The following is a 12,199-nucleotide window of genomic DNA, read 5'->3' as shown; positions in this document are numbered from 1 at the left end:
CCGCACTGCATTCTCTTGCACGGGACACAATTTCAGTTGGTCCTGTTTCTGGTAATGTTCAGTCTGGGTTCATCCTGCTCTCTTGCTGCCTCAGACCTAGCATTAGCCCTTTCTCCAAGGAAGATTTCTGTTTGAGATGTGCTCCTCACCTGAGTCTTGCTGATCCCAGGACCTTTCAGTGGACAGAGCCAGGGGCTGTGGTTCTCTGTGCCAGGTCATCCTCCCACGTAGACGTAGTCCCTGTCGCTGCTCTCCATCCTACTGTGGGCTGTTGTCTTCTGCGGACATTACCTCCCTCCACTCCTGCCCAGCACCTCACTAAGGGGTGACCACTCCCCCCACCTGGGCTTCAGTATCCTGCACTTGGCCCCTGTGTACAAACTGCCCACCTCCTCAACCCACACTGAGCCCACTTTTTTATTTTTAAAAAATTACACAGGCTTTTTAAAAAAGAGGTTAGTATATGCTGATGATACGGATTTCAGAAAGTGTAGAAGGATGTGCAGGCACACTGTTTAGTTCTCTGGAAACAACCGCTATCCCTAGTGCCTGTGCTCCTTCCACAGCGTTTACCTACCTGTATATGTGTGTGTCTGCGTATTTACATCTAGGTGTGTGTTCCCCACACGGAGGGTGGCATATGCATTGCCCCACACCTTGCTTTGTTCCCTCAACAGTGTATCTTGGAGGTCTTTCCATTTTTGTGTAACCCTGGATGCGCCACAGTTTATTAACCTGTCCTGTCGGGGTAGATTTAGGGTAGCTTAATCATTTGCTATTAGAAGCATTATTGTAACAAATACTGTTTTATATGCATGGGTTTGCCCTTGTGAAATTCTTCTCAGAGTGGGATTTTTTGGAGAATGGTGTGGACATTTAGATTTTAGTAGGTAGCTCCCACCAGGCCTGCACAGCATCGGGGGCAGCGGTTTGCCCACGGCCCTATGTGGGAGTACTTGGCCACGCTTGCTCACATGGTGTGTCAGACTCTGAGTTCTGATCAACACCACGAGAGCCTCCGCCTGATTCTGACCCATGCACCTCTGGTCATGAGTCGCAGCAAGCCTCTCTGTGTGTGCAAGCATCACTTAGGCTTCTGTGCTTGTGAACAGCCTGTCCTTTTTGCCCATTGTTCTCATCATTTCATAATCTTTTTACTTACTGGTGTTTATAGTCTGGTGTGTTTTACTTACTTCTTTTTAAGATTTTGTTTATTTGAGAGAGAGAACACAAGCAGGGAGGAGGGGCAGATGTAGAAGCAAACTCCCCGCTGAGCAGGGAGCCTGATGTGGGGCTCGATCCTAGGTGCCCTTGCAGTCTGGTGTGTTTTAAAGAAATTTGCACTTTGCTGTGACATGAGCTGTTTGCTCCCTGTGTGTCTTTGACTTGACAGCGTTTCTTGTCTTTTTTTTTTTTTAAGATTGAGTTTGTTTTGTTTTTGTTTTGTTTTTAAGATTTTATATGTTTATTCGACACAGAGAAAGCACGAGTAGGCAGAGTGGCAGACAGAGGGAGAGGAAGAAGCAGGCTCCCCATTGAGCAGGGAGCCCGACGCGGAACTTGATCCCAGGACCCTGGGATCATGACCTGAGCCGAAGGCAGACGCGTAACCAACTGAGCCACCCAGGCGCCCCAAGATTTTTTTTTTTAAGATTTATGCATTTGAGAGAGAGGGAGGGACACTGTGAGTAGGGGAGAGGGACGGTGGGAGAGGGAGAGAGAATCCTCAAAGAGACACCCCGCTGAGCAAGGAGTCTGATGTAGGGCTCCATCCCAGGACCCCGAGACCATGACCTGACCCAAAATCAAGAGTTGGCTGGCCATATAACAGACTGAGCCACCTAGTTCAGTCCCCTTAAGATACACCCCTTAAGACTGTATTTTTAAGTCAGCCCTGCCACTGTGCGGCTCCAACTCACAGCCCCCAGCCAGCTGGGCGCCCACAGCAGCTTCTTCTTGTGCACTTTATTTGCTGTCCCCCATTTCTCAAGCCCCTTGTTAGGGTGCTGAACTTCCGGCGAGTCCTGAACATGGCCTTTCCCCCCATAGAGTATGAAAGAAAACTGTCTCATTGCAGGACTTTGATGAGTGGATGTTTTTGTGTTTAGATATTTTACTCATCTTGAAATTATTATGTGAGGTTAGGGTACAACCTTGTTTTTTCCAGAGGGACACCAAGTGGTTTCTGCTGGATAATATGTGTTCCTCCCACTGATTGACCTGAAATATCACATTTATCAGGCACTCCAGTACTTGCATATTTGGGTGTATTTCTTCATCTCCTAATCTGTTCTAGTTATTTGTCTATGTGGACAGACACGAGTACCAAACATTTTAATTACTATGGTTTTCAACAGGTTGAATATCTGGTAAGGCTAGTCCTCACCTATTTTTCTTTTTCATTGGCATGCTTGCATTTAAAAAAATATATATACCAACTGTAGAATTAGCCTATCAGGTTCCTCAGAGAATCCTTTTAATCCTTTTATTAGGACAACATGGAATCTGGCTTAATTCAAGGAGCACTGACCCCTCTGTGAGGGTGTTTGTGTGCAAGAAAACCGTGTGCCCTACACCTCTCCACGCCCCTTCTGTGGTCCCCTTTTTCTCTCATAAAACTTTCTCCATGAAGCTTTCTTTTGTTAAGTTTATTCTAAGACACTTCAGCCCTTTTGCGGCTGTTACAAATGTGGTGGTTTTCTTCCTTTCTGTCCTGAGAATGGTGGTTAATTGTATGTAGGTGAAGGCTGTTTTGACGTATTTATAGAAATTTATCCCCCACCACCTAACTGAATTCTATCTTTTTCATAATAATTTTCTAGTTGATGTTCTTGGGTTTTCAAAGTAAATTATCATGTCTACAAATAATGATAGTTTTGCTTCCTTTCTGATTTTTTACCTCTCATTTCTTTCTCTATTTTGATGTTGGTGTCACATAGTAGTGATTGAGTGTACTGTTGGGAGTGGCCTCCTCGTCTTGCTAAATGTTAAAGAATCACTTTTTCTTCCTATTAAGAATTTTTATCAAGGGGGGCGCCTGGGTGGCTCAGTTGTTACGCATCTGCCTTCAGCTCAGGTTATGATCCCAGGGTCGTGGGATTGAGTCCCACATCGGGCACCCTGTTCGGCAGGAAGCCTGCTTCTCCCCCTCCTGCTCCCTCTGCTTGTGTTCCCTGTCTCACTGTGTCTCTCTCTGTCAAAAAATGGATGAAATCTTTAAAAAAAAAAAAAAAAATCTTATTTATCAAGGGGGCTCCTGGGTGGCTCAGTCGGTTGAGTGTCTGCCTTCGGCTCACGTCATGATCCCGGGGTCCTGGGATTGAGCCCCGCATCCGGCTCCCTGCTCAGCGGGGAGTCTGCTTCTGCCTCTCCCTCTGCCTGCCGCTCCCCCTGCTTGTGCACGCTCTCTCTGTGTCAAATAAATCTATTAAAAAAAAAAAAATTTATAACAGGGGCACCTGGGTGGCTCAGTCGGTTAAGCATCTGCCTTCGGCTCAGGTCATGATCCCAGGGTGCTGGGATCGAGCCCATTGTTGGGCTCTCTGATCAGCAGGGAGTTCGATTCTCCCTCTCCTGCTGCCGCTCCCCCTGCTTATGCACATGCACACGCGCGCTGTCTCTCTGTCTCTCTGTCTCTCTGTCAAATAAATAAAAATATTTTTTAAAAAAAATTTATATCAAGAGTAGAAATTGAATTTTATCAGATGCCTTCTCAGCTTTTCAGATTCTGGGAATAATCCTAGGATTTTTTTTTCTGACAGATCTGATATGATATAGTGATAATTGTGCTGATACTGTATTGAATTATCCTCTGTTTTTTAAATTAATTTTACTTGGTTATGGTATATTAATCTTTGAGTTGTTGTTGGATTATGTTTGCTGGTATTTTACTCAGAATTTTTTTTTTTTTTTTTTGGAGAGAGGCGGGTTGGGTGCAGAGGGAGAGGTAGAGATAAGAACCTTAGGCAGGCTCCACGCCCAGAGTGCAGCCCAGCATGGGGCTCAGTTTCAGGACCCTGAGATCATGACCTGAGCCGAAACCAAGAGTCAAAGGCTCAACCGACTGAGCCACCCGGAGGCCCCTTACTCAGGATATTTTCACTGATACCTATAACTTGGAATTTTTCTCTTCGGGTTGTATGTGTGTTTGTATGGAGTTTGGGGGTTCTTTCCCAAGAAAGAGATTGAGAAGAGACCACTACCACGACCCACCATACTTCGGACCAATTTAAATAGCTTTGGAAATGTCTGTCCCTACATGGTTTGTGGAAACACCTGATTCTGCTGGTTTTTTTAGGAGTTCAGTATGTATTTCAGGTGACACAGAATACAAAGTTCTTTTTTTTCGCCTTAACATAGGATAATAGACTTGGGAAAGCTTTTTTACTTCAGTAAAATTTACTCCAATCCAGGAGTTAAACACACATACATATGTATATGTGTGTATGGATACCTGTGTATATATGTGTGTATATTAAAACAGAAATGCGTAATTAAATGTATTTTTATGCCCAGTTTTAAAAACCCTGTTCTGGTTTGGACGCTGGTGCATCGTGAATGTGTCCCTGTGTGTCCGTACGCTTGATACACGTTAGCATCCCTTAGGCAGTTGGGCAGGCCTCCTGGACCAAGCCCAGGCTGTACTGACTGTGGGTAGAGGGCTTGCGTAGGGCTGTTAGTCCTACCATTACAGCACACAGGGTGACCCTGCGGTTGAAAAAGGAGAGGGGAGGGCTTGAGCCAGCAGAGCGGTTGTGGATGTTTGGGGCCTATCCGTGGCGCACCTACCCATGTGGTGGGCCTGGAGATTCGAGGATGGATGACACAGTCTCTGACCATCTAGTAGTAGGAATGCACCCAAATAGATAGGTGAACAACAGCGCCCTAAGCGTGGTGCTAGGGATAAGTACCAAGGGATGTGGCAGTTAAGTGGAGCTGACTGAAATTAAGGGGACCTTACCCTTGAGGTAATGAGCTCCTCAGGTTCTCAGAGGGTCTGCTGGAGACTGACAGAGGGGGAGAGGGTGTTTCCCTGTGAGGGAGCAACTGGGTATCCAGGTCGCCACTGGATGGGGGAGGCCAGGTCATGTGGGGCCGTGCACACCACACTGTGAGGGTGTTCCCTCCTGTGGTGCTCCCCACCCGCGCACCCCTCCAGTGTGGGGGAGGGTACATGGCTGTGGGAGAGCTTCCTGGGGACGAGCGTTTAGTGTTAGAGGAGTTGCAGTGGACTCCATGATTTCCGTGATCTCTGACCAGTTCACCACTGAGGGGATTTGACTGCACATCTGTCCAAGTAGCCCTAGTGCGAGAGCGTTCTCTACAAGAGCACAGTGGGCACGCTAGCCCCGGCGTGCCTCTTCCAGCACCCCCCACCCCACAGTGAGCCCCCACCATGATCCTTGTAAGAGGTGACGTTACAGTACTTACATCCAGAAGACTTGCTCTTCTGTTCCCTGTGAGATGTATTGTCAGTGTAGGACCCCTTTGCAGCCCACCTTTCCATTCCCGTGAGGTGCGCATTGTGCTGTGATTCGCTGCGCGCTTCTTTGTCACAACACAGTGCAGATTTTTGTATCTTCACATAAGAATTCTCATTTTAGGAGTGTAAACACATCTTGGGTACACAGCAAGAAAGTCTACTGGTTAAACTTAAAGGAACATGAAATCCTTTGGAACAATGGAGATTTGCCTTTCTTCCCACATACATACATTATTTTCTCACTGCAAAAATGACAGATGCCAGGGGCGCCTGGGTGACTCAGTCGGTGATGCGTCTGCCTTCGGCTCAGGTCATGATCCCGGGGTCCTGGGATCGAGTCCCGTGTCGGGCTCCCTGCTCAGAGAGGAGTCTGCTTCTCCCTCTGCTCCCCTCTCGTGCTCTCTCTCAATATCTCTGTTGCTATCTCTGTCTCTCTCTCTCTCTCTCTCTCAAAATCTTTTAAAAAATGACAGATGCCCATTGTTGAAAAATTTAGGCATTACAGAAGTTAGTAAATAAGGTAAAAGTGAGGGACGCCTGGGTGGCTCAGTCGGTTAAGCGTCTGCCTTCAGCTCCGGTCATGATCCCAGGGTCCTGGGATCGAGTCCCGCATCGGGCTCCCTGCTCCGCGGGGAGCGTGCTTCTCCCTCTGCCTCTGCCTCTCTCTCTCTCTATCTCTCATGAATAAATAAATAAAATCTTTAAAAAAAAAAATGTAAAAATGAAAGTGCTTGTCCCACCCACCACCCCCATTCAGTACTAAATGGCAAATGCAGTGTGAGTGTCTTACGAAATGGAATTCTATTACAGACACTGGAGAGAAGGGGAACCTTCTTTCCTTCTTGACTGAACGTCAGGCTTGGACTTTACTCCACGGTAGCACGTACAGAGTTGGTGGGAGTTGCATGGTTTCAACCATGGATGTACTGTTTATGTCATCAGTTCGTCATTGGATTTGTCCTTGCATATTTATCTCTGTGCAATTGTGTGAGATATCTGCAGGAGAAAGTTGTAGAAGTGGAATTTCTGGAGCAAAGACGTATGTGTACATTTTAAATTTTGGAGGTGTTTCAAATTCTCCCAGAAGATAGGATGGATCGGGGTTCCCCTGGCGGTGTGTGACAGCCACACCACGTTGTTCTCCCAGGCCTCTGAAGTGAAAAATGGTACCTCGCTGTTTTCATTTACTTCCTTATTAGAGGGCTTGAGTACCTTTTTCTATGCCTAAAAGCCATTTATATTTCTTCATCCAATTCATAAGAGCAATACGAAAGATAAGTTATAATTTGTTTCACTATGATTCTAAATTTTAACTTCGTTCACTGTTTCTCTCAGAAGTTTTTTTTATCTTTATTTAATCAAATCTGTCTTTATGCTATACTTAGGAAGACTTTACTTACCCCAAGATTGGAGAAATAGTCTCCTCTGTTTTGTTCTATTCTTTAGCCCACTGGAGTTTATTTTTTTGAGCAGTGCAGACCAGGGATCTAACTCCATTTTTCTTCTAAATGGAGAGCCGATTGCCCACCTCATGTTTGAACAGTCCATGCTCTTCTTGCTAGTGTTGCTAGCAAATAATAAAGTATTCACTTGGATCTTATGCAAACGTGGAGTATGAGACCCACCTTTTTAGTAAATATCAAATTGTTTGATAAAATGTTTACTGAGGCTGAAAATGGGTTCTGCATTCCGAAAATGCCTCAAGTGACAAAGAAAAAATGGCTAAGGACACAACTGAGAACATAAGACTGAAGGAATTGTCTAGCTTTATGTTAGTGTCAGTTTCTGAGCACAAAGAGCCTTGGGCTCTTTATTTGCTTTGTGATGGTTTGTAAGCCTTATAGAAGGCAGAGTGAAGCCAGGAATTCAGTAGGATGGAGTTTAACATGCAGGAGGCCGGGTCATGCCACGGTGTTACACGAACCCATGTTGTGGGAAGGCACGTAATCCTCCTGTGTTCCCCTCCCTGCCCTTCACAGCCTAAGCGCGATGGCCAGACGTTGCTGACCCAGGTGTGGAGGCGCTTGAACCTGACGGAGTGTGACTACTTTGGGCTGGAGTTTCAGCATCCCCGGTCCTACTGGGTACGTGTCCTTGCCTTGTTCTTGCAGGCTCTTGAGAGCTGACCGTGCACGTGGCCACAGAGAGCCTGTGAGGCCCCGCTGCAGGGATACGGCACCATACTTCATCACATTGCTGTTACTGGAGCTGCACTGTGGAGACACAGACCGCACTGGCCTTTTAGCTAAGCTGAGTTCCCATCCTCCCTAAATTTGTTCTCCTCACCAGTACATGTGCCAAGGAAATCCAGAAACAACTGCTATGACATCTGCATGATAATCATTTTGAGCAAACTTTTATGAAATTCGTTGGTTATCCCTCATGTTACTTGATCGATGAACCTTAAAAAGTGTGGAACTTAATATTTATAGGTGGAACTGTTTTAAACCAAAATTAGGGGCGCCTGGGTAGCTCAGTCCGTTAAGTGTCCGACTCTTGATTTAGCTCAGGTCTTGATCTCATGGTTGTGAGTTCAAGCCCTACATTGGGCTCCATGCTGGGTGTGGAGTCTACTTAAAAAAAAAAAAAAGAAAGAAACCAAAATCAGCCTATTCGATAAGTGTGTCAGCATTACTGAGCTCTGTCCACTCCTTCGTGCAGTGGCACTCTTGTCTATTAGTTGTTTACAGGTGCATCTTGTACCAAAGATTTGTTTGGCCTTAACAGCTGCCCCCCCAAAATAATTATTGGTACCCATGCTGTGCCTAGCAACAACAGTGTGCATGTGACCTAATGGAGGGGTCCGGGCCTGCGTGGCGTCTCATCATCCTCCCACACTTCTCGAAGCAGGTGTTCCTGTGCCTCTCCCAGGTGTTTTGTCAGGATTTGACTGGTGTGTGAGCAGAGAGCCAAAACAGGCCCCACCTTAAATATCTCTCCTAGTTATAAACAGTTCTGTATTTTGTAGCATAGTTATTAAATAGAGAAATCGTTGAATGGATTTGATCTCTTTTCTTAAATCCTCTTTAGATTTGGCTGGAACCTATGAAGCCCATCGTTAGGCAAGTACGAAGTAAGTCCCTTTTTTAAACTCTTTAGAATTCTGTTCATTTAAGATGCTTTTGTTCTTGACTGTTCAAATTGGAGGTATGTCCAGATGTTCATTGTCCCCACCCTGGGGAGCAGTGAGGTGATTGCCAGCAGCGCGTGAACTTGGAGATTGTTTTGCTGTTTAGTCTCAGCCTGCGGCAGCTGGGAACACTCACTAGTTCTCAAACACAGTGGTAACAGGATATGCTCTTGGATATGTCACTTAATTTTTGGCCAATATGCAAAAATAAGTATGCAGTTTCTCCCCCCAAGTTATAAAAAGGCATTGAGGTTCTTCCTTTAATTAGCTTCTTAATTTTTTTTTAACAATTTTTAAAACTTTATTTTTTGTGGTATTATTTTTGAGTATAGTTGACACAATTTAATTACATGTTTAATAAAATAGTTTATACTGTTTTGTAATTATAAACATAATTTTTGTTAGTCTCCATTAAATTTTAAAAAATTGGGGCACATAGTAATACCTCTTAGTTACAGGGTGCTGTCCAGGGGTCCAGATTCACCTGTAATCTGATCCCATGTGAGAGAGAAGGATGGGTGCCAGTAGCCTCGTTAGTCACTGGTGGCCTAAGGCCATTTAGGTCATCGTGGCCTTGTAGCACAACACCTCCTCTTTCCTGCTTGGTGAAAATTACACAGCTGTGTTGTAAAAATTTCAGTAAAGCGGAGATGCTCAGATGAGCTAACACCTTCTGCTTTTTCTTTCCAGTAATCGGGTTGTTCTGGTTCAGTATAGTGAGTGATGACATTTTTCTTTCACTAAAGTATATAAAGATTTGAAAAAATAGTGAGATTGACTTTACTTGTCAAGTTTGAAATGTTTCTTTTCAGGGACGCCTGGGTGGCTCAGTCGGTTAAGTGTCTGCCTTTGGCTCAGGTCCTGATCCCAGAGTCCTGGGATTGAGCCCCACATCGGGCTCCTTGCTCAGCAGGGAGTCTTCTCCCTCTGCCTGCCGCTCCCCCTGCTTGTGCTCTCTCTCTCTCTGTGTCAAACAAATAAAATCTTTAAAAAAAAATGTTTTTTAATAAATAAAATGTTTGTTCTCACAGGGCCAAAAAACGCATTGCTTCGTCTAGCAGTGAAATTTTTCCCACCTGATCCGGGTCAGTTGCAGGAAGAATATACAAGGTAAAGAGCCCCTGCTGAAGCACAGCTGTTTTCAGCAGGGTCTAGAATTCACCTCTGTCTCCTGCAGCACCTGGCTCATGAGGTGCTCTGGGATATATGTATTCCTAGAATGAATGAAGCTGCAACACACATAGAAGGTGTGATCAACGTGTAGTAGAAGCAATTAACTCTTGCACAAACACACATGCCAGTAGAGCTTAGAAAAGGGTTTATGGTGAAATTTGGGGACAAAAAGGGGGGTATGTGTTAGTGTATTGTGAAAGTGCTAGTCTCCAGCTGAGCACAGATTTGTGCTCATGCATGAGGTTCTTAGGAGTTTCACCCATCATAAAGGCACAAAATACACACAGCTGGGAGAAGTACTGAGTTGGAGAGTCTTTATGAATATATGGAGCAGAAATATTTTAGGTGATTTCTTTTATGGCAGAAGTAACTGAAAGAAATGTTTACAGTTGTTTCATCTGGGCAACAGGTTATGGAAGTTTTTTTTCTTGTGTTTTATGTACCAACTCAAAACCCAAGATCAGATGTAAGATAAAAGGGAACTAGTATTAACAGTCCTTCTGACTAAAAATGGATTCCTCCCTGAACCATAGGCATCTTATGAACCTCTCTTTGGAAGGTTTTTGTAGAGCCTTGTAACATCACAAAATCACAGACTGTCAGCCGTAGGGAAATGTTGGTATCCCATTAGTCTAGCCCCTCATTTGATGGGTAACAAGACTGAACCCCAACGACAGCAAAAAGTGTTTTTAAGAGTAAACACAGAACTCATCTTCATAGCGTATCACGTACCTGATGTTTACCAAAAGTCCTTTTTGAGGGAATAACTTTTAAATATATATACTTGGAAAATAACAAGGAATAGGAAGTATTACCTAATTCTGAGTCCTGGGTCCAAGCCATGTTTATGCAGAAGTTCCTTTTTTGTTTGTTTATAAGAAAAATGTACTGTTTATGATAAAAGAAGAGAAACTTCAAAATAAAGCTATGTAAAAAGTGAATGTACCTCTTCACTGTCTGCCCACTGCATTGTGTCCAGAAGTATCACTTGAGGTGTGTCTTCCAGATGAATTCATAGCAATATACAAGTGGACCCAGGTCTTTAAAGAAGTTATTTTACAGAGCAGTATCACTATACCCTTAGTCCTGTAGGTGGTTGTCTCCTGTTTTGTTTTTTACCCGCATGTCGTAGCGTGCCGCGGGTGCTTTTACCCACATGTCGTTGCGTGCCGCGGGTGCTTTTACCCGCATGTCGTAGCGTGCCGCGGGTGCTTTTACCTGCGTGTCGTTGCGTGCCGCGGATGTTTTGCAGCAGTGTGTGTGCTGTAATCTACTTCATTGAACTCTTCCTGTCTTTGCATACATACTTAGGCTATCTCTCTGCTGTATTGCTGCAAGTAAACAGCCTTGCCCACATAGCTTTGTAAACTCTGGAAAATATTTCTCCAGGAAAGCTTCATAAAAGCCAAATTGCTAAGTTCAAGGGTAGGCACATTTCAATTGTAAGCTCACTCTAGAGTATAAATTCCCACAAAGAGAGAGGTTGTCTTGCATCGTACTTCCAACTCCAGAAATAGTACCTGGAATGCAATACTTACTCAGTAATTATTTGTTGATGGAATAAATGAATATATGAATACATTCAAATTGCCTTTCTTACCGTTCAGGAGTGCCTGTTTCTCAGATCCTAGCCAGGACCAAATATCCTCAATCTGCCTGCAACTCTCAGAGCCGCATTTTAATCTATATCTTAATTGGATATTTCTGCTCTTTCACAGCAGAATTGTTGAGTGCAGTTTTGGGTGTGTAACAGAAGTAATATGAATTTGTGAGCTTCCCTTAAAGGTGTGGTGTGTCTGGAAGGCCAGCGTCTGAGTGCTCCTGTGTGTGTGGACTGCTGCACGTGACCCTGTCCACTGAGCTGCCACCAGCAAAGGGCCTCCTGTCACTTTGCCTTTGCTCACCGTCTGCTCTGATGTCCCTGGTCACTGCTGTTTCCTGGGGCGCTGTGCTCTCCTGCGATGGAGACATGCGGGGGGCATGCTCGGGAGCCTCTGGAGTTGATGTCTGTGGTGTTTTGAACTCCCTTCTAGATACCTGTTTGCCTTGCAACTTAAGAGGGACCTCCTGGAGGAGCGTCTGCCCTGCACGGATACCACGGCCGCCCTCTTGGCATCCCACCTCCTGCAGTGTTAGTATCTCCCCGCCCTGGGCAGAGGTGCATACGGTCAGAGGTGTGCAACACTCCTGACCACCAGCACCTGATGCGCCTTCAAGGTCAGAGTGTGATGACGAACAGAGGCCCATTTTCTCTGATAAGCTGAAGATTAACATCTACAAGGTGGAGATCCTTGAGGCAAACAGTCTCCACCCAGAAAGAAAGGCTCAAGGCCAAGATCGGCAGCCACACACGTTCTTTGGGAATGTCTCTCCTTTGTGCCTTCTCGCATTTTCCCATAAGTGCCTTCAGTCTG

At 45.1% G+C, this 12,199-nt stretch overlaps 1 protein-coding gene across 3 annotated transcripts in view; it reads left to right on the top strand.

Moving 5' to 3' along the window:
* FARP2 (FERM, ARH/RhoGEF and pleckstrin domain protein 2) overlaps positions 1–12,199 on the top strand; it is a 117,094-nt gene that overhangs the window by 41,832 nt on the left and 63,063 nt on the right. For all 3 annotated transcript variants that reach the window (XM_032430204.1, XM_032430274.1, XM_032430120.1), the window contains exons 3-6: positions 7,462–7,566; positions 8,513–8,555; positions 9,644–9,722; positions 11,819–11,916. In XM_032430204.1, the coding sequence (XP_032286095.1) occupies positions 7,462–7,566; positions 8,513–8,555; positions 9,644–9,722; positions 11,819–11,916 (325 nt within the window). The remainder of the gene's footprint in view (positions 1–7,461; positions 7,567–8,512; positions 8,556–9,643; positions 9,723–11,818; positions 11,917–12,199) is intronic.

Source organism: Phoca vitulina, unplaced genomic scaffold (assembly GCF_004348235.1).
Source record: "Phoca vitulina isolate PV1807 unplaced genomic scaffold, GSC_HSeal_1.0 scaffold1, whole genome shotgun sequence".
NCBI classification, from domain to species: domain Eukaryota; kingdom Metazoa; phylum Chordata; class Mammalia; order Carnivora; family Phocidae; genus Phoca; species Phoca vitulina.
The sequence above is the reverse complement of the archived record's forward strand: the minus strand, read 5'-3'. Positions and strand labels throughout refer to the sequence as shown.